General features: G+C 38.0%; 1 protein-coding gene across 1 annotated transcript in view; it reads right to left on the reverse strand.

Annotated features, from left to right (window-relative positions):
- The window catches only part of akap12b (A kinase (PRKA) anchor protein 12b), a 47,137-nt gene extending 24,717 nt beyond the window's left edge, over positions 1-22,420 (reverse strand). Inside the window, exon 1 of the mRNA XM_048206464.1 lies at positions 22,146-22,420. Within this exon, the coding sequence (XP_048062421.1) occupies positions 22,146-22,256 (111 nt within the window). The 5' untranslated portion in view covers positions 22,257-22,420. The remainder of the gene's footprint in view (positions 1-22,145) is intronic.
- Positions 22,421-22,672: the final 252 nt, after the last annotated feature.

The raw sequence follows: 22,672 nt of genomic DNA on the forward strand, positions 1-22,672 counted from the left end.
CACTTGAGACATCATTTTCCCAGTGCAGTGTCTTAAACGCCAATTTAAACAACTTAAGATGAATTACAGTGTGACAAACGGCCTTCAGGAGGGTGTAAACTATAATCGTATATCAAATCCTTATATAGCTATCTCATAAAACTGAAAGGCCAGGCTAGTATATCAGCAACCTTCCTAACCATTGCCACAACCATGTTCTATGACTACAGATTTTAAATGAATGCATAGCACAATCACAACATTGTCTTATACATTGTGAGAGGTCCAGATGGGACATTACATGACACAGTTCTTGCTTTTGTAAAAAAAAATCTATTTGTTTGACTTTACATAAACTTGTGGAGTTCATGCAGCTCGAGTGCTGCTGTCATTACAGAAAAGACATTTAAATATTCATGTTAATGTTTCGTTTTAACTTTTCACTCAAATTATGGTGCTGATAATATAATTTGATAAGATAAGAAAAATGTAGCAAATTAGAAAAGTTCAAAATAGCAACATGAGCAACCCCACTGTACGCATCCAAATATGCGTAAATATACCCATGCTACGCCTGACACAAAGCAATAAAATCCCCTCTGGGGTCATGGTTCACCCGTGCCTGTTAACCTCTGCCCTTTGACCCGTTGCTGATGAGGACTGAATCACAGAGAGAAAACAGGAGAGGACAGATGGATACTTCATCATTTGATTTAGGCCTACATCAAGAACATTAAAGAAACAACTCACATACACCCCTAATAATAATTCTAATTTGGATATATTATACCATATATAAGGTATATTTATTTCAAAATGTTTGTCAGAGGACTATGCTGAAGAATTGTCAGTAAGAGCAGTTATAACTGTATTTAGGGAATGTAATTTCATCACCAGGAGGCAAGGATAGAGAAATTTCCTAACCTAGATGGACAGATGGGGAACTAGTTCATACACAATGATATATGTGTCTGATGCAAGAGTTTAAATACAATTCTGCCAATTCTGAGAATGGAGAGAGATACATCCCAAGTTCAGGGAGGTCAGAGATGCAGACAGAATTTTAGATGTAACACTGTGTATCATCATTATAGAAGTGATAAGAGAAAACATGTGATGTACTAATAAAGCTGCAGACAGACAATAACAGTGGTCAGAGCACCGAACCCTGTGGGACTCCAGTTGTATGTTTTCAGAGCATGGAAACGAAACATGATAGAATCTGTTATCAAAGGAGTCTACAGGGAAGTAAGACTTTAGATCCAAAACCTAACATGGTTAAACATGTTAAATTCTGCAGACAGGTTCAGATCAATTGAAACTAAGAAACTAGGCTAAGTGCTCTTACTGTCTTAAATGGATAGTTCAACCAAAGTCATACAAGTTTGGAACAACTTAAGGGTCAGTTAAGAAAGACTATCCCTTTAAGCAGTTTGATAACATAAGGAAAGCTGTTTCAGTTGAATGAAGTCTGATTACTATAGGTGAAATAGGTTGTTTTTAGTGTAATGAGGTTTGATGTTTAGCTGAATACTGACCCCAAAACATTTGATATTAAAAAAGAGAGATGGAAAGCCTACTGTGACGAGCAGGGCGGGCGAGAGCCGTGAGGGAACGGCGCGAGGCCGGTGACGCGAGTGATAATGAGCGTCATCTGCGAGGCGTGCCGGCCTCGAGTCTCTCACGGAGGAGCTCCGGAGGCATAAAAGGAGGAGCGACATCAGTGAAGGACGAGAGAGGACCAGGCCTGGACTTTATTTTATGTTTTATTATGTTTGTGTGGCCGGCAGACGTCCGCGAGGGTCTGCCGGCATTACTTTAGTTTTGTTCTTTGTTTATTTTGAATTAAACTTTTGTTGAACGTTCGCCGGTTCCCGCCTCCTTCTTCCCACGTCTACTAACCACGTTACACCTACAAATACTGAGAGGGATGTTAAACAATGTTAGGCCCTTTATGAGCAATGAGGAAACATAATAGACCACAGTTAATGATTTTAATCTATGTTGCTCAATCTCAGTTGGGATTTCCACTCTGGAGCTCTGTTAGTGACTATTACCCTCATTGCTTGCTTTTGCTATACTGTAATCTTCTTGCAGAGAAACTGTAATTCAGGTTAGCATTTGAGATCTCATGATGGATGCATGATTCACTGTTTATGCCCCAAAACACAAACCTCCCATTTGAGTAAACAAACTTCCCCGATACAATAAACTGTATAAAAGCCACAAAACTATTAAAGGGTTAGTTCACCCAAAAATGAAAATTCTGTCATTAATTACTCACCCTCATGTCGTTCCACACCCACAAGACGTTCATCTTCGGAACACGAATTAAGATATTTTTGATAAAATCTGATGGCTCGTGAGGCCTGCTTTGAGAGCAAGTTAACTTAGACGTTCAAATGCCCAGAAAGGTACTAAAGACATATTTAAAACAGTTCATGTGACCACAGTGGTTCAACCTTAATGTTATGAAGCGACGAGAATACTTTTTGTGCACCAAAAAACAAAACAACTTTTTTTTAACAATATATAGTGAAGGGCGATTTCAAAACACTGCTTCATGAAGCTTCGAAGCTTTACAAATCTTTTGTTTCGAATCAGTGGTTCAGAGCGTGTATCAAATGATCTCAAACTGCCAAAGTCACGTGACTTCAGTAAACGAGGCTTTGTTGCATCATAAGTGTTTCGATATTTCAATGGTTCACGTGACTTTGGCAGTTTGATACGCACTTCGAACCACTGATTCGAAACAAAAGATTCGTAAAGCTTCATGAAGCAGTATTTTGAAATCGCCCATCACTAGATATTGTTGAAAAAAGTCGTTATTTTGTTTTTTGGTGCACAAAAAGGATTCTCGTCGCTTCATAACATTGAGGTTGAACCACTGTAGTCACATGAACTGTTTTAAATATGTCTTTAGTACCTTTCTGGGTATTTGAAAGTCTAAGTTGACTTGCTCTCAATGCAGGCCTCACGAGCCATCGGATTTTATCAAAAATATCTTAATTTGTGTTCCGAAGATGAACAAAGGTCTTACGGATGTAACATATGAGGGTGAAAAATTAATGACGGAATTTTCATTTTTGGGTGAACTAACCTTTTAATATTATATTATATTATATTATATTATATTATATTATATTATATTATATTATATTATATTATATTAATTATATTATATTATATTATATTATATTATATTATATTATATTCCTCTCTCCTGCTCCCTCGCATTCGCCTATTCCTTATACTAGAGTATTAATAGTACATTTCACCCCCAAAAAAATTAAATTCAGCAGAACACAAAAGGTTTTTTGAAGAACGCCCACGCAATAAAGTCAACAGGGTCCAAAACACCATGATTTCATTCACTACTAATAAGAACAAATTGGCTACATAATTCCCATACTCTATTAATCAATGACTGCTAGCAGCTTTCTGGAAGAGATTTACTTAGTGAGACAGTCATTGGCACAACAAACTATCTGTTTTTGATGTACACATATTACATTCATCTCATTTAACCTAATCTGCTCATAATTCCAGCTGAATTTAGAAACAGTAAACTACTCATCCAGCATGAGAGAGAAAGACGTGCTTTGTGTAGGGGGTTAAGCACACAGATATACATACAAACTTGGTTAACACATACTCAGTATTGGAGCCTCAGAGACCACAAACTGCATGCATCATCTCCTTCGACACAAACACAGATGTGAAACGATCAGTCTCTGGCAACACACAGCAAACCTCAGTCTCTCTCAGTTAAGTCATTTACTTCACAAACAATCTACACCAGTGTAGTATTACTGTGGTAAACTGCCCCAGTGTTTGAACAGGCTAGCGCTAACAACCTGATCCTGACAATTAGGCCACCAAAATACACTGCGCCCTTACATGCCTAATCATATCAAATGTACAGAGTCGATTTGAATCAGTAACACTGCTCGAGATCACAACAGGTCCACAAATCATCAGCCTTCTCAAAGTCTGAATCAGAACCAGAGTGTCAAAGTCCAAACCGCCCATTTTTCAGTCACTGAAGGGAAAAATCTGTGGCTTCAAATGCAGACAAACACATCATCTTGTTGCCTAAACTTATTAGACTTTGGCAAATTTATGGCATTTGAGCTTCACATTTACAAACAGCATAGTGACAGCTTTGCATTTCTTCGCCCTAACTTGATAAATCACATATTTGCAAGGCTGTGAGGAGATTAAGTGTTGCTTTGCTAAAGCTTCCTTCGTATTGGCTTCAGGTTTGTTTGTTTCATGGAAACATATGCAGTGAATTCTTTACTTCTCGTTTGACAAAAGAGGAATTTATTTTTTGGCACTGACTGGGAGCTATATACAAAAAAGGAGCGATTTTGTTACGAATTCCAGGAACTTGTACATATAAATGTCCGTGCGGAGAGTCTTCCAAGCTGCGAGCCACCCCACTGCGCATTTTCCTGATTTTCCTGACCCCCTATTTGTCTCCCGCCGATACTGGGAGTCTTCTGTTCCTTCCACTCCCAAAACAGCTGTCACTAAGGCCACCCTCATGAGCAAACATCATTGTGATAGGACAGGACCTCCCTGTGTCTCCGGCAGATCGACTGGACCGTGCCAGATTCAGCTCCCCCACTGTCGGACTGAAACAATAAACCTTCTCCTCTCGCTCTATCCCAAGGGTCCTCCTGTGATTCAGATCATAAGAAGAAAGGAAAAGTTCAGACGTGACTCTCCAATTACTTTGAAGAAACAATAGTCAGTTTAAAATGAGGATACTGAAACTAGATCGGTTTAATGACTGCAAAAAAATTGAAAATGTTCACCTATTATAAAGAAATATTCTCCACTAATAAATAGCCATTACTAGACCATATTTATATATATTTTTATAAAACCTGCAATTAACTCATCTGTCAGCATGCATTTGGCCTAACCAATCGACCACCTACTTGTCAGTGATGGAGGTCTTTAATACACTTTTGTGAACTGTGACTACTTACACTTTCAAATGACATTTAGCATCTGTTGTTGAAGAGACACAAAACACATTTTCCATTTTCCCATGTAAGACCTGAGAAGATTAGATACAACACCAGGGAAATTAGTTCACCCACTGCCGCCAACAGCCACATGATCTTGTTATCCAACCAAAGAAGATACAGAATTGTTGCAGACAAAGGGACTGGGCTCACAGTGATTCTCACATGCTGCCTGATTTTATTTTATGTCCTAACAATGTTACTGTGATAGAGGCATGTGACCAGCTTTGGTGGAGACGCACTCACAAACATTTAAAAGGAATCCTAAAGGGATAGTTCACCCAAAAAATAAAAAATGTCACCACTTTGACCTTCTTTCTTCTGTGGAACATACAATATATTCTGAGAAATTTCTCAATTTCTCAGTTTTATTTGTGCATGCAGTGAAATTTAATGGCCACCAAAAAATTTTGTTATCAACATTTCTCAAAATATCATATTTTGTGTTGCACAGAATGAGGGCAAGTAAATGACAGAAATTTCATTTTTGGGTGGACTATACCTTTATGAGTTATTTCCTTCTAAAGAGGTATCCAAACTAATATGAGTTATTTAATATTAGCTTTGAGCATCTCTGATTTCATTAACTTTGTATATGAATCTTGTATATGAATGTATATGAATGTTCTTCTCACTCAACCATTATATAGTCCATCATAATGAGGAGACAAACAAAATTTAACCGCAGACATCATCTCTAATAAACCCAGAAAATGCAAACAGTGTTTACTACAGGGCCTTCTAGGACTTTCTATATGTTCTAAGTCTCGGTATAAATCTGAAGATAACATTTTGAAATGTCCTGGCGTGGCTGCCAGCCAGAACGATATATGACCTTTCAATCAATACATGATTGTGCTGCGTTTTTACAACTCTCCCTGGATGCTTACAAATTTAATATGTGCTTTCTAACTCCCACCCCCCAATCATATACAGAAACTTAAACTTTTACCAGAAATAGGGAACACAGCAGTTTGTTAAGAGGCATGAGTCATGATTTGTCTTTCAAGGATGAAGTAGGGTTATTCTGTCCTCTGAGAGAAAGAGAGAGACAGGAAAGCATCTGGTTATTTTTGGTACAGCACTGAGCTGATGAGACTCTGCACTGCAGTGGAGGGGAAACAGCGCATGTGCCTGATACAGGATGTCCTTAACTCCTCCCTTTGCTTGCTTCTTTGTTTAGCTGTCCTGCAAAGCCAATGTCACAAACAACATTACAGTATCAAACAGGAGACATGTAAAACGGTGCCATAATTACAATGCCATTTAATGTAATGTCTTGTGGGTGTCCCCCCAGGCTTGATTCTGAGGCCTTTTATTGTTTCACCTGTTTATATTAATAGAGTATTTCAGAGTAATACTCTTGCCATTTCAGAGTATCTCTGAAATGACAAGGCTTGTGGGTTGCTCCCAGTCAGCAGTGGTGAGAATTTACCAACAGTGGTTCAAGATGGGACAAACCACAAACCGGCGACAGGGTGTTGGGCAGCATAAGGCCAATGAAGGCTATTCCGTCTGGTCCAAACCAACAGAAGGTCTACTGTGGCACAAGTCATACAAAATTTTAATGATATGGAAGGAATGTGTCACAACACACAATGAATCACACTCTGCTGCGTATGGGGCTGCCGTGAACCTGGGGAAGTGATGAAACCAAGATGTACTGTGGGACGAAGGTGGTGTAGGGATTGTGATGCTTCTGCTGGGAAACCCTGGTCCGGCCATTCATGTGAATGTAAATTTGACACATTCCAGCTACCCAAACATTGTTGCAGACCAGGTACATCCCTTCATGACAATGATGTTCCCTGGTGGAAGTGGCCTCTTTCAGCAGGATAATGCACCCTGCCATACTGCACATGTTGTTCAGGAATGGTTTGAGGAACATGATGAAAAGTTCAAGGTGTTGCTCTGGCCTCCAAATTCCCCATATTTCAATCCAATTGTTGAATTTGCATCCGTGGGATGTGCTGGACAATCAAGTTCAATCCACGGCAGCTCCACCTCTCAACTTACATGCCTTGGCGGGTAAGTGCTGTTTTGGCAGCACACGGAGGACCAACAGCGTATAAGGCAGGTGGTCATGATGTTTTATACCAAAACAGTGCAGTCATATTACTACAAATGGCAGAATGTGCAATGCACAATTGCACAATCGCCACCTGGTAAAGTCAGAGAAACTTTTTTTTTTTTTTACACACTATTTGAGCATTCCAAATATGGCTCCAGAGTGAACTGACTTTCCTTGAAAGGGACTTTGACTATATGGAGTCCATAAATTTATAGATGCCACAGACCTTTTTGAAGTTTCCATATGTATTTATGTGAACATTTACTTGTGTCTTCTGCAAGGCACTTTGTAAACATTGTTTTAAATAAGTCTATGTAAATAAAGTTTTACATACCAATATAAACAAATACTCAAATCTACAGCTACACAAAAAAGTATCCTTTCTCATAAAGAAATAGTACACTGTCTAAACAAACCACTTCACCATGGTGGTCTGAGCCATTTACATGCAAACACTGAGTCATAATTATTATCCATTAGTGATGCTTTTGCCATGACTTAAATGGATGCTATAGGGCCCGTTTCCAGTATTGATTTTACTCCATCACAGCCAGCACAATCTGCTATCAAAGTCCTGTATCATCCACATCCTTTCGTCGATGATTAGAAATCAGTTGTTAAGAGGTCTTGATGAAAACTCAGCAAACAGCTGGGTACAATGTCATCATTCACTCTTAACTCAGAAGGGCTGTTAGGAGAGTAGAAAGATTAATCTGTCAAAGTCTTATGACTCTATGTTAAATGGAATCCACACTTTAATTACTACATCTCATTGATCTCATTGAACTGCATTTCCCAAAGGGGCACAGCTAAAGGTCACCCACGCCGTTAAAACGCAATACTTTCATAAACAAGGAAGATGCTACATTAAAGCCAGGGACACACTTAACGATTTGTAAGGCCGATTATGAATGTAATTTGATACTTACGACTGATCATGCCCGCGCGCCGAGTCAGAGCCAGTTGCGTTCAGTCGGTGTTTACAGTCAGTGTTTAAATTCCGTGTCTAAGTATTTAAATCTGATTCAGTCGACAGAAACAGTCTTTGTGTGTTGAGCTCAGTCTTAGGGTGCATTCACACTTGTCATGTTTGGTTCGATTAAAACGAACCCTGGTGCGATTGCTCGGTTATTGTGGTTCATTTGAACATATGTGAACGCTGCCATCCGAACCCTCGTGCGCACCAAACAACCCATCTGAACGCTAATCGGACCAGGACTAAGGGTGTGTTCACACTTGTAGTTCGGTTCGTTTGATTCATTTGGTCCGGACCAAAGAAGAAAAAAAAACATTTAGTCCTGGTCCGATTAGCATTCAGATTGGCAATTTTATCACCAAACCAAAAGATACTGAACCTTAAGGCACAGTAATACATTCACAATGTGATTGGTCGGATTTTATGACGTATTGCCTATTTTGAGACGGAACTTACCAAACATCCAAAACAATGCTGTGTGCTGAGGTAAATGCGCTTGTTGTGTGTGCGTAGCCTGCATATGATGGTATTTTGGCCAGCTGGGAACTCGTGAAGAGCTTATAAAATGTGTAAAGTAGTCAAAACAGCGGCGGGAATCCCTCCGTCACACACACAAATGATCTGCTGCGTGGAGACGTGCGTCTGATGCCTGTCATGGGCAAACTCGCGACTATGACAAGAAAAACCGACATGCGTGAGGATTCTGTCCTTTTTAGGGTCTCGTCTTCCTGTTTTAGGTTCGTTTACATGTCTTTGGTCCGTGTTGCGTTCATGTATCATTCGAACCGCACCAGAGTTCGTTTGGAGCGCACCAGTGTTTGGATGGCAGCGTTCACATATGTTCAAATGAACCGCACTAACCGAGCAATCGCACCAGGGTTCGTTTTCATTGAACCAAACATGACAAGTGTGAACACACCCTAAATGTTTTTTTTTCCTCTTTGGTCCAGACCAAATAAACCAAACGAACCGAACTACAAGTGTGAACGCACCCTTAGAATGTGTGTCCCTGGCTTAAAGGTCCCATGGCATGAAAATTTCACTTCATGATGTTTTTTAACATTAATATGAGTTCCCCTAGCCTGCATATGGTCCCCCAGTGGCTAGAAAAGGCGATGGGTGTAAACTGAGCCCTGGGTAAATTGAGAAAATGAAAGCTCAGACAGCCCAATCTGGAATCTTCCCTATATGTCGTCATAAGGGGAAAGGTTACCTCCCCTTTCTCTGCTTTGCAGATTCTGTGTCAAACAGAAAGGCTTGAACAACTGCGTGTCTACGAGCCATTGTAATACATCCACTGTCAACATTAGCGCATGCCATGGTACCGTAGCCGCAAGCTGGTTAAGGCCACACCCACCCTCCACCTTGCCCCGCCTCTCTCCTCCTCATTAGCATTTAAAGCTACAGACCCAGAAACGGCATGTCCTGAGGAAAGCTCATTATGGGACTGGCTTGTAGTGGCTGAAATTCTGCACCAAGGGAAAGAGACTTCAGATACAGTAGTAGGGACCACTTAGGCCTATAAAAAACATTCAAAAAGCAGCATGTCATGGGACCTTTAAGGGAGATTCACTAAGACTGAATGTGCTCTCATACAGCATTGTTAATTTGCACATGCTGTCTGCGTTTTTGCACCAGATTCACTAAAATTATTATGCAAATAAGCACAAAATCATACCAAATAACCTGTTATGAACACAATTTGCACTCGACTACAGGGATGTGCAGAGATATACACACATATATATATATACAGGGAGTGCAGAATTATTAGGCAAGTTGATTTTCTGATCATATTTTTTTTCCAAGCACATTTTACCAATTCCAATCCACATCAATCTTAATATCTAATATTAATATTGTTTTTAATCATTTATAAGTGATATATAATTGTTCATGAAGGCTGGAAATGAAAAATGCCTTATATTCAGGTGTGCAGAATTATTAGGCAGGTTTTCTTTTACAGGCAAAATGAGCCAAAAAAGAGATTTAACTCAGACTGAAAAGTCAGAAATTATTAAATACTCATGAGAAGGACGCAATACTAATTCAATACTAGAAATTGCAAAGTTAAAGCATGACTAATGGACAGAAAAATGCTCATTGGGTCAGCGGGGTCAAACAAAAACAGGTGGAAAAGAAAAGACACATGTTAACTGCAAAATAATTCAGAATTAAGGTGAAGAATAAAGTGTGAAACAATCAGGAACCCTTTAGTCTCCAGCAACACCATTTTCCAGAACTGCAACCTACCTGGAGTCTCCAGAAGTGCAAGGTGTCAGGATCTCAGAGACTTACGTTAGCTAAAGAATCCTAAAAAATAACCCACTCTTAATAAGAATCACAAGCTGAAGTGTTATAAAATACATGAAGACTGGGTTTTTATAGGCCTTATAGACAGACAGCTTGAGAGTGACTCTTGAAGGACCAGCACCACATCCTCTTGTACCACTGTTTGAAGAATTTATCTTCCAGAATCTGGCAGTAAGGTGTGGGAGTTCACTTTTAGTCCATCTCTTATCCTGAAATGTCCGTCTTGCAGAGATGGACTAAAACTGATCTTCCAAAACTTACTGCCAGATTCTGGAAGATGAATTCTTCAAACAGTGGTACAAGAGATTGTGGTGCTGGTCCTTCAGGAGTCACTCTCAAGCTGTCTGTCTATAAGGCCTATAAAAACCCAGTCTTCATGTATTTTATAACACTTCAGCTTGAGATTCTTATTAAGAGTGGATAATTTTTTAGGATTCTTTACCTTCGTAAAGTCTCTGAGATCCTGACACCTTGCACTTCTGGAGACTCCAGGTAGATTACAGTTCTGGAAAATGGTGGCGCTGGAGACTAAAGGGTTCCTGATTGTTTTACACTTAATTCTTCACCTTAATTCTTAATTATTTTGCAGTTAACTTGTGTCTTTTCTTTTCCACCTGTTTTTGTTTGACCCCGCTGACCCAATGAGCATTTTGCTGTCCCTTGGTCATGCTTTAACTTTGCAATTTCTAGTATTGCATTAGTATTGCGTCCTTCTCATAAGTATTTAATAACTTTTGACTTTTCAGTCTGAGTTAAATCTCTTTTTTGGCTCATTTTGCCTGTAAAAGAAAACCTGCCTAATAATTCTGCACACCTGAATATAAGGCATTTTTCATTTCCAGCCTTCATGAACAATTATATATCACTTATAAATGATTAAAAACAATATTAATAGTAGTTATTAAGATTGATGTGGATTGGAATTGGTAAAATGTGCTTGGAAAAAAAATATGATCAGAAAATCAACTTGCCTAATAATTCTGCACTCCCTGTATATATATATATATATATATATATATATATATATATATATATATATATATATATATATATATATATATATATATATAGTATAAAGCTCTTCTCCATGATTTGATCCATTACTGCTGTCATCATCACTAGGAAATGCTTTCCACAAGAGGTAAAAGCATTGATAATTGTGCCAGGCAAATGTGGTTAGTGAAGAAGATGCAGGAGTTTTCACTGAAATACAGCATACTAAACGGATTAGTGAATTTGCCCTTTAGTGTATCTGTAAGAGTGGCTCCATTTTGATGGGAAAGACTGTTCTGCAGCTTCAAACAAAATGTTATACAAAGAACTGCAAAAGAATCATAATCAACTAAATCTTTGATTCATTTCTGAAATAAAAGTCTAAAAAATCTAAGCTGAAGCTCAGCAGCTCTCTTTTTTTTCCAAGAACAAATACATATCAGATCATCTGTTTTGAGGTTCATTTGAAAGGGAGTGGTTCCTGTCTGTGATGACTTTACATCCAGTACCATCCACTGATTATGGCTTCGGACTAATTTTGTTGACATCATCATTATTACTCTGTGTGTGGGAGTGTTTGTATTTGCATAATCTCTTTGATTCGAAGGCTGATTGCTACAAGCATTACACAACACTGCACAGGTTAGTGGATCTATGACCATTAAGCACAGTTTAAAAATTTCGTCCTTGTAAAAATGTGGAGGCTGCATCCACCCATTTACAGAGAAACAACAGTAATGACATCAGCTAAAACCAATCAGCATTACTAAGCAATAAAAGTAGCATGTAAACAATCTGGGACCAGCTGGACAGCACAATCTGCCATGACCAATGCAATTTCCAGAGAAAAGAACATCATTACACAGTATATTTTATTGCTAGCAACACCCTCAGAATCTTCTTTTGGTCATTAATTTAATATAACTGGAAGCAAAATGCAAGAGGATACCAATAAATGAATCTATGACTGTTAGTCTTTTAAAACAGCCAAAGTATATTCAAAAGCATTCTGTCACCTGTGGTTGAGGATTCATATTCAAATCCAAAAGACTTCCAGAATCCATCTTAGTGAAGCTTCTGGATGATGTTTATCTTCAAATGTCGATAGTCTCCACTACATTTGTATTAAGCTGTAAAGCAAGCACATCTAGGAGCCTTTAGTTGTTATTCAGCAGTACAATAGGTTTCTTGAGCTGTGAAGTGCAGACAAAAGTAAACGGTTGACTGGGATTGTCTTTTTCTGGCAGGGAAGTAATGAAACGTTATTGATACTGACTCCTGATGAAAGCACTTCGTCTGGGATCTCCACAAGGAGAGCATTTCACTTTTATCAGCACAAGCCCATCTGCAGTTAAGAGTAGCTCAGAAGATAAGGAAATACGATGAAATTGTTTGTTTACTTGAGAAAACGAGTGAAGCTAAGGAAAAAAAGGAAAGAAATATTTCTTTGCTCTATATTGTTGATTAAAGAGGATATCTCAATGGATGTCTTGTGTATTTCAAACTCTACAGTCTCTTCATTCTACCTTTGCCCTCATTGGCCTCTGTTTTTTCTATTCTGGAAGACTGTTTTTATGTAACTCTGGCACTTATTAACATTTTATGAGGCCAACTTTACTTCTAAAGAGGGAGAGAGGGGAGGAGGGGAGAGGAAAATAAAAAAATAAAAGAGTGAATGTGATGGAGGAGGACAGTGAGAGTTGGCTGGTGAAAACAAAACCCTTCTATTTTGACCCATGTAAACAAGTCCTAATAATAAGAGAGAGCCAAAGAGATTTCTGAACACAAATGCGGATTAAAGCTCCACTGATTCCTTTTCTGTACACAACAAATGAAAGAAAACATTAGTAAACAAATCAATTCATATATACAATACCGTTGAAAAGTCTGTGGTCAGTATGATTATGTTTTAGAAAGAATTGTCTTATGTTCACTAAGGCTGATTTTGTTTGATTAAAAAGACAGTAAAAACAGCAATTTTGTGAAATATGATTACAGTTTAAAATAACTGTTTTCTATTTTACTACATTTTAAAATGTGATTTATTCTTGTGATGGCAAAGCTGAATTTTCAGCAGTCTTTACTCGTTTTCAGTGCCACGTGATGCTTCAGATATCATTCTAATCTCATGATTTGGTGCTCAAGAAACAGTTGTGCTGCTTCATATTTATTTTTTTAAAGGTGCCGTAGAACGTCTTTTTAAAAGATGTAATATAAGTCTAAGGTGTCCCCTGAATGTGTCTGTGAAGTTTCAGCTCAAAATACCCCATAGGTTTTTTTTTATTAATTTTTTTAACTGCCTATTTTGGGGCATCATTAAATATGAGCCAATTTAGGTTGCGGCCCCTTTAAATGCTCACGCTCCCCGTCCACGGAGCTCGCGCTTGCCTTTAACAGCATAAACAAAGTTCACACAGCTAATATAACCCTCAAAATTGTTCTTTACAAAGTGTTCGTCATGCAGCATGTGTAATCGCGCAAGTATGGTATTTATTTGGATGTTTACATTTGATTCTGAATGAGTTTGATAGTGCTCCGTGGCTAAAGCTAACATTACACACTGTTGGAGAGATTTATAAAGAATGAAGTTGTGTTTATGAATTATACAGACTGCAAGTGTTTAAAAAATGAAAATAACGACAGTCTTGTCTCCGTGAATACAGTAAGAAACGATGGTAACTTTAACCACATTTAACAGTACATTAGCAACATGCTAACGAAACATTTAGAAAGACAATTTACAAATATCACTAAAAATATCATGATATCATGGATCATGTCAGTTATTATTGCTCCATCTGCCATTTTTCGCTATTGTTCTTGCTTGCTTACCTAGTCTGATGATTCAGCTGTTCATATCCAAACGTCCTGCCCTTGTCTAATGCTTGAACATGGGCTGGCATATGCAAATATTGAGGGCATACATATTGATGATCCTGACTGTTATGTTACGTAACAGATAACATTTAAACATTTAAAAAAACAGTATTTATTTGAAATATAAATCTTTCGTAACATTATAAATGTCATTATTGTCACTTTTGATCAATTTAATGCATCCTTTCTCAATAAAAACTATTAATTTCTTGACAAACAAATCTCAGTGAATCCAAAATTATGTACGGTATGTGTGGAGCTGAAGTTAAATATAATATAAAGCTGACATGTCTTTCGGTGTAACATGCTATCCATCGAAAACTATTTTAAACAGCATTTTTCTAATTCTTTAATAATTATTATACTTGCTTTTTATTATATTACATCAATTGAAAGAATACATGGAATATACAGTACAGTCCAAAAGTTTGGAACCACTAAGTTTTTTAATGTTTTTAAAAGAAGTTTCATCTGCTCACCAAGGCTACATTTATTTAATTAAAAATACAGTAAAAAACAGTAATATTGTGAAATATTATTACAATTTAAAATAACTGTTTTCTATTTGAATATATTTCACAAAGTAATTTATTCCTGTGATGGCAAAGCTGAATTTTCAGCATCATTACTCCAGTCTTCAGTGTCACATGATCCTTCAGAAATCATTCTAATATGCTGATCTGCTGCTCAAGAAACATTTAATGTGTACAATTGTACAAAATATTTGTGTACAATATTTTTTTTCAGGATTATTTGATGAATAGAAAGTTCAAAAGAACAGTGTTTATCTGAAATCTAATCTTTTGTAACATTATAAATGTCTTTACTGCCACTTTTGATTGATTTAATGCATCCTTGCTGAATAAAAGTATTCATTTCTTTAATTTCTTTTCAAAAAAATAAAAATAAAAATTCTTACTGACCCCAAACTTTTGAACGGTAGTGTATAATGCTACAGAAGCTTTGTATTTCAGATAAATGCTGTTCTTTTGAACTTTCTATTCATCAAGGAATCCTGAAAAAAAAAGTACACAACTGTTTTCAACATTGAAAATAATCATAAATGTTTATTGAGCAGCAAATCAGCATATTAGAATGATTTCTGAAGGATCATGTGACACTGAAGACTGGAGTAACGATGCTGAAAATTCAGCTTTGCATCACAGGAATAAATTACTTTGTCAAATATATTTAAATAGTACACAGTTATTTTAAATTGTAATAATATTTCACAATATTACTGTTTTTTACTGTATTTTTAATTAAATAAATGTAGGCTTGGTGAGCAGACGAAACTTCTTTTAAAAACATTAAAAATCTTAGTGGTTCCAAACTTTTGGACTGTACTGTATGTTCAATATTTATATATATTGTAACATCTTTTGCTGGATTTTCAGCATGTAAAATATTTAGAAAAAAGATTCAGTATGACAGATTGTTTATTTGGCTGTCTGCCCTTCTTTCAGCCTTGAGAAATACACTCGAGAATGGACCTGTCCCCCTGTCAAGACACAGACAAGCTCCATATGACTATACAAATTAAGTTAAACGATTAAAAATAGCTCAAATCTCTGCACCAAACAACACATAAACAGGAGAATAACTGGATATTTAAACAGGAAGTAACTTCATTAGCATCATGCCTCCTCTAATTTCCTTTTCTAGATAGGAAGTCCTGCTCTGAAACAGGATGGTCCCTTTAATGACTAATGTAATTACCCAACAAAAACTTAATAAAAACTCACTAAACACCTCATAAACATATTATCACTGCTAAAAGGACAAAATACTTGTTCTAAAACCCGACATCATAACTAAATATAATATTCCTTATTCCACCTTTCACTCATCTGTTTTTTCTTCTTTTTCTATACCTTCAATGTCTCTGGCTGTTGACAGCTCACACACTCCATCTGCACCCTTCATCTAAGCGAATTACTTTAAGTGCCTCCCTCTCTCCTCTAATAAAAGACTAATGGTCTTTTCATACAGCCTCCTTCTGCCGTACTGCAAAACTGTCATATAACAATGCATTCAAGAAATGTATACCTCAATATGATCAGCACAGCAGTTCCTTATACTCATTAAGACTACAAACTAAGATAGGTTATATTTATTATATTATATTATATTATATTATATTATATTATATTATACAGCTAAACAGACAACTTTTTCAACTGATTGAGACTAACAAATTCCTCCCTGCAGTCAAACCTCAGAAAGTCCCCACTCCCAATCTGGTGCATTAGTGTGAATGAGCAAACAGCCTGACAGGCCGCCGATGCCAAACCCTCATCAAAGCACTCATTCCCTGATGTCTGCATGCACTTCAATCACATCCTATATTACATAATATCTCACTCCAGCTTCTATTTTCACTCATCTGCTGATCCTTGATCAGATCCTCTGACCATTGTACTCATTAAGCACTGTTCCACTATGAACAAGAGTCACTGATCTCAAGTCAGTGTCCTCAGTTACACAGAAGGAGATTGATATTAATCAATAATGTGAATGGAGAGTCAAAAATGAAGTGCAGACTTCATAGATTTTAATAAAATATTATTTGGTAACACTTTACAATAAGGGTTAATAACTTTAGTTAATGAATAAGGTATCATGCACTACATTAAACAATATTTTTACAGCATTTTTTAATCTTTGTTAATGTTACTTTATAAATATAGTTCATTGTTAATTCATGTTCATTAATACATTGGAGCCTGGATTCACAGTTAGGGCTTAGATTAAGCCAGGATTAGGCCTTAGTTAAATTAGGACATTTAAGTATCTTTTAAAAACGTGCCTTTGAAAAAACTTTACTGATGTGCATCTTGAGACAAAACAATAGCATTGAAATATTTTAAGATATGTCAGTGCAAGTTGCTTTCAGTTAAGACAGCTCAAACATGCATTTTAGTCTGGGGCTAAGCTTAAACCTTTTCTGTGATACATAAATAAAGCTCATTTAAACAAAATAAACAGAAATTACAAAATTATTCTTCGTGGTACCTTTACATTAGACCTTACTATTAAAGTTATGTTTTAATAAATACACCGATCAGGCATAACATTATGACCATCTTCCGAATATTGTGTTGGTCCTCTTTTGCTGCCAAAACAGCCCTGACCTATCGAGGCATGGACTCCACTAGACCCCTGAAGGTGTGCTGTGGTATCTGGCACCAAGATGTTAGCAGCAGATCCTTTAAGTCCTGTAAATTGCGAGGTGGAGCCTCCATGGATCAGACTTGTTTGTTCAGCACATCCCACTGATGCTCAATTGGATTGAGATCTGGGGAATTTGGATGCCAAGTCAACACTTCAAACTTGTTTTTGTGCTCCTCAAACCATTCCTGAACCAATTTTGCTTTGTGGCAGGACGCATTTTCCTGCTGAAAAAGGCCACAGTCAACAGGGAATACCGTTTCCATGAAAGAGTGTACATGGTCTGCAACAATGCTTAGGTAGGTGGCACGTGTCAATGTAACATCCACCACATGGATAGCAGGACCCAAGGTTTCCCAGCAGAACATTGCCCAAAGCATCACACTGCCTCCGTCGGCTTGCCTTCTTCCCATAGTGCATCCTGGTGCCATGTGTTCCCCAGGTAACACACGCACTCGGCCATCCATGTGATGTAAAAGAAAACATGATTCATCAGACCAGGCCACCTTCTTTCATTGCTCCGTGGTCAGCATGGGCACCCTGACTGGTCTGCAGCTATGCAGCCCCATACGCAACAAACTGCAATGCACTGTGTATTCTGACACCTTTCTATCAGAACCAGCATTAACTTCTTGAGCAATTTGAGCTACAGTAGCTCGTCTGTTTTGAGCCTTCGCTCCCCACATGCATCAATGAGCCTTGGCCTCCCATGACCTTGTCGCCGGTTCACCACTGTTCCTTCCTTGGATCACTTTTGATAGATACTGACCACTGCAGACCAGGAACACCCCACAAGAGCTGCATTTTTGGAGATGCTCTGACCCAGTCGTCTAGCCATCACAATTTGGCCCTTGTCAAACTCTCTCAAATCCTTACGCTTGCCCATTTTTCCTTCTAACACATCAACTTTGGGGACAAAATGTTCACTTGCTGCCTAATATATCCTACCTACTAACAGGTGCCGTGATGAAGAGATAAGCAGTGTTATTCACTTCACCTGTCAGTGGTCATAACGTTATGCCTGATCGGTGTAGTTTCATAAGTTTCAAATAAAGATGACAGTTAAGTTGAGATTAGAACCAGACAAGTTGAGATTCTTCAGACATTCAGCAGAATTGGGACGTCCATTCACATTTGCTCTGTCTATCTAACAGTACTTTTTTCCACCTGACCGCACCTGAATCTCACTTCTCAACACTACATATTCAATGTGACTGCTATAGAGTCAGCATGACATCTCATAGAGCATCTGTTCAGTACCTTTTGAACAAACAATGTTTTTTTTCATTTCTTTTACTTTTTCACAAGAAAACTGTACCCCCCCTCTCTATTTCTCATCTTTACCGTTCTCATCACCCCTAGCAGAAAAGCACAAGCTAATTATCCATCCACTTGTTTTCCCTCCCTGTGCCCTTTTTTTTTACTCTTTCTACATGATATGTTTCCATTCAGATCAGCAATCCTTCTCCCATGTCCCCCTCCCTGAATCACTCTCTCTCTCCCTAGTTCTCTTTCTTCGGGCCGATGCACACACAGCACCCCTCTGCCCCGGGACCTGTCCTCCAGCCCATCCTAAATGGGCTCTCTGTTCTCTTCGTTCTCCACTCCTCCCCCCTCTTCTCAGGTCCCATCCTTTATGAGGCTCTTATCTGATTGCAAACGCTCCCACACCACCCCTCTCTCATTACCCCTCTGACATGTAAAGGGTTTTATGCCATCCTTCATAATGGTAAATAAGTAAGTTAAACGCTACTTCTGAGTGATGAATAGTGTGAATCTAATCCAGATAATCACAACTAAAGGGTGTTTATAAACTTGTCAATCAGTGCATTGTTGGTTTGGAAAAAGGCCTGAATGTGTATCTCATTGTAAGGCCAACACAGGCATTACTGTGAGTTTATGTTTGCAATTGAGTCTGTAAAAGAATTGCGGACTTAGCCTGAAAAGTCTGAAAAGAGTTGAGAGCCGAGGTTCAGCCCCTGTTGGTTTTTCAACAAAGTGAGTGTTTTAGAGGCATTTTAGGGGGAGGAAATGTCTGAGTAGGTGTTCAACCCCATCCATGTTTTGACCCATTTTTAGAGCGCAAGTGTGAGCGAAGGCAAGAGAGGAATTACTAAAATTCCTATGCGCGCCAGAGAGGATGTTTATCAACCACATCTCCAGTAGGGCGCCTCACACAAACGCTGTATACACAGCATGTAGTTATATTGCTAAAGCGCACACACACAAACACCAGACCACACCTGTTCAAGGGTCCTTATCTGATAAATAAAAAACACTCAAGTTTTGCATATTCCATACCTCAAACAGGTCTTGACATGCTTCAGTCAAGATTCAGATTTATGTAGAATTCAGAAAAGTCACAGAACTGGATGGGTTTAACAGGTCTTTTTGTCTCTAAGGACTTGTTTCAACAACTATTTATGCTCGACTATTAAAAAAGGTGCTCTATACAAGCGCAGCTGATGAGACAATATCAGCGACCATCATCAAGCACTTCATATAAAACTGAACTTTTTAGAAGAAGAAGAAAGGAATGCTGGGAGGAAACAAAATGCAAGGTCATTGTCTTGTTTGTACTTAGTTTGAGAGAGGAAAACATCAAACTGTAACTGTTCTCTGGAACAAAATGTGTCCCATGATCACATTTCTGCACATTACTCTCCTAAAACATTTTTAACACTGTCATGTGTTGATCTCTTTTGAAAGGAACAACTTAGAGATGTAACAACCTACAAAAGTTAGTAAAAGTCTTCTCAAACCTAGAACTGTAAACAAGAGGGGATTTTAAAGGGATTGTTCACCCAAAAATGCCACATGTCATTCCAAACCGGTATGACTTTTTTTTCTACTGTGAAACATATAAGATATTTTGCGAAATTTCTCAGTGTTATTTTTTTTTTTTTTTTTGTCCACATAATGGCAGTCAATGGTAAACAAAACTATTTGGTTACCAACATTTTTCAAATATCTTGATGTTCTACAGAAGAAAAAAGTCAGATTTGAAATGACATGAGGGTAAATAAATGATGGCAGAATATTTATTTTTGGGTGAACTAACCCTTTTAAGATCCACTGGAGATTTAAATAATATAAATATGTAACTGTACATCATAATAGTGTAAGATGCTCAATTTCACTCTTCTGAATCTTGCTAAACCCCTCCGATTTCTGCATGGCTTCTCCTGGCTACAATAGCCCATGTCATTTTGATACATAGCTCTTTGAAAGTAATATAACACCAAGGTGTAAGTTATGCATCCCGTGATTTGGCACATGGCAAGAAATAACAGCATAGTGCAAATTTGTGTCTCTAAATTAAGTAAGGCATCACGCAAGAGTGAAAAAGTCCCAGATTGGTTGGAGCTAACCTGATCTCTTGAGAAAAAAATATTTTACGAGGTGTTGATTTCGTATGAATTTGTACGAAACCGTACAATACTACTAACCCCACCCTAACCATTAGTGCGCAATAAGCAGATTGTATGAAAACATATAATGTGATTGTACGAATTAGCCACCAATTTGTAAAAAAAAAGTTATGAATTGCAATGAGAGTGTGTTGTTAGAGTGCAATGCTTTTTCTTACTCCAGAATCACTCTGAGGTGGGTTTCTCTCATCAGCAAGCAGGAAATGGAAAACCCGGAGTGGACCTTAAACAGAGTGATTACAGAATACCTCAAGAAAGAAAGGGAAATTGCTGTTGCTCCACTTAAAACCCGTTCCATTTCAATTGTTTTTCAGCAACTCGCAAAGCATAAAAACCCAACAAATATATATGAAAATATATGAGCCAACTAGCCAAATTTTTACTCTATATGCTCTTTAAACTCTAAATTCTTGTTTATAGAAATCCTGTATAAAAAGCATTATTGCACTTGTTGTGTGATGATATCAGCATGACTGCGATTGACCTGCAGCCTCATATTACTATATGACAGCACTACTGCGTTCGAATGATATATTCAAAGGCAGAGTTGCTTGAATGATAATTCTAATATGATGTCATGCAAACAACTTATTCAACCACCAAAGAGCCACACTGAGAGACTCACTATGTCATAAAATATTGAGAACATGGACTTTCATCATGGGGAATTGGGAACAAGATAGAAAAGCATTTATTTCTTCTTCTTTTTTTTTTTTTTTTTTTTCTTTTTTTTTACCTGACCACATCTGATATCGTCATCTCTGATGATAATTCAAATATGATGTCAAGCAAACAACTTATTCAACCACCAGAGCCACATTATGAGAGACTCACTGTGTCATAAAATATTGAGAACGTGCACCTTCATCATGGGGAACTGGGAACAACATAGAAGAGTATTTGGGGAGAAGAAGAAGAATGTAGCACCACTGCTGTAATAACCGTTGGACTCAATCTGACTGCCTCAATACTGAATTGCTGCAAATCTACTCATTAAACTTAAAATAAAGCTCAAAGCATATGCATAAGCAAACACGCCTCAACGTTTTCTCACAGACCTGCTGAGCCGAATCACACAAGCGCACAACGCAGTCACAGCTGTCAGGAGGTATCAGGTGTTTACATGCTAAAGCAAAGCTCAATAACTAGCTGCGCCACACATCTGACTTAAGGGGTCCCGAACGGGGATACTTACGTGAGCTTGTTCTGCGATTTACCCTTCTTTTATCCCCACACACGTCCAAAACGTCAGATAACATATAATAAATAATATTACTTTTCAAGCGTAATATTACCTTGCCATCTGTGTTTTCTCCATCCTGAGCGTCGCTGAGCTCAGCGCTGATGTCCTCTGGCGCATCTTCAGGGCTCTTCGCGTCCCGCTGCACGGATGGTGTCGCTCCCATGATGAATAACGTCGCTGTTTCTCCACTCTCAGTAAAATAATGGGCGTTCAAAAGGAAGTAGGTATCCAACAGCCCGTGTAAATGTGCCCTGCAGTCCGTCCCGAGGGTTGTCTGCTTTGGAAAGTGTTGAAACGGGTCTGTAGGTTCACTTTTAGGAGCCCTCCTCCCATCAGTATCACATGGAAAACAGCCAGACACGCCTTACAGCATCAAACCAGAGTGAGACCTGGGAGTGTAACAGCATTTAGAAATATACTATAACCTCTGAGGTAGCCTAATAGTAGAACATTTAGGACAAAATACAATTCTGAGGTATAGTTATATTTCAGTCTCGTTATATTTTGATTTGTAATCATGTTAATGAATGTTAAAGGGTTAGTTCACCCAAAAATGAAAATAATGTCATTTATTACTCA

The sequence above is a fragment of the Megalobrama amblycephala genome, linkage group LG11 (genome assembly GCF_018812025.1).
Source record: "Megalobrama amblycephala isolate DHTTF-2021 linkage group LG11, ASM1881202v1, whole genome shotgun sequence".
Taxonomy (NCBI): domain Eukaryota; kingdom Metazoa; phylum Chordata; class Actinopteri; order Cypriniformes; family Xenocyprididae; genus Megalobrama; species Megalobrama amblycephala.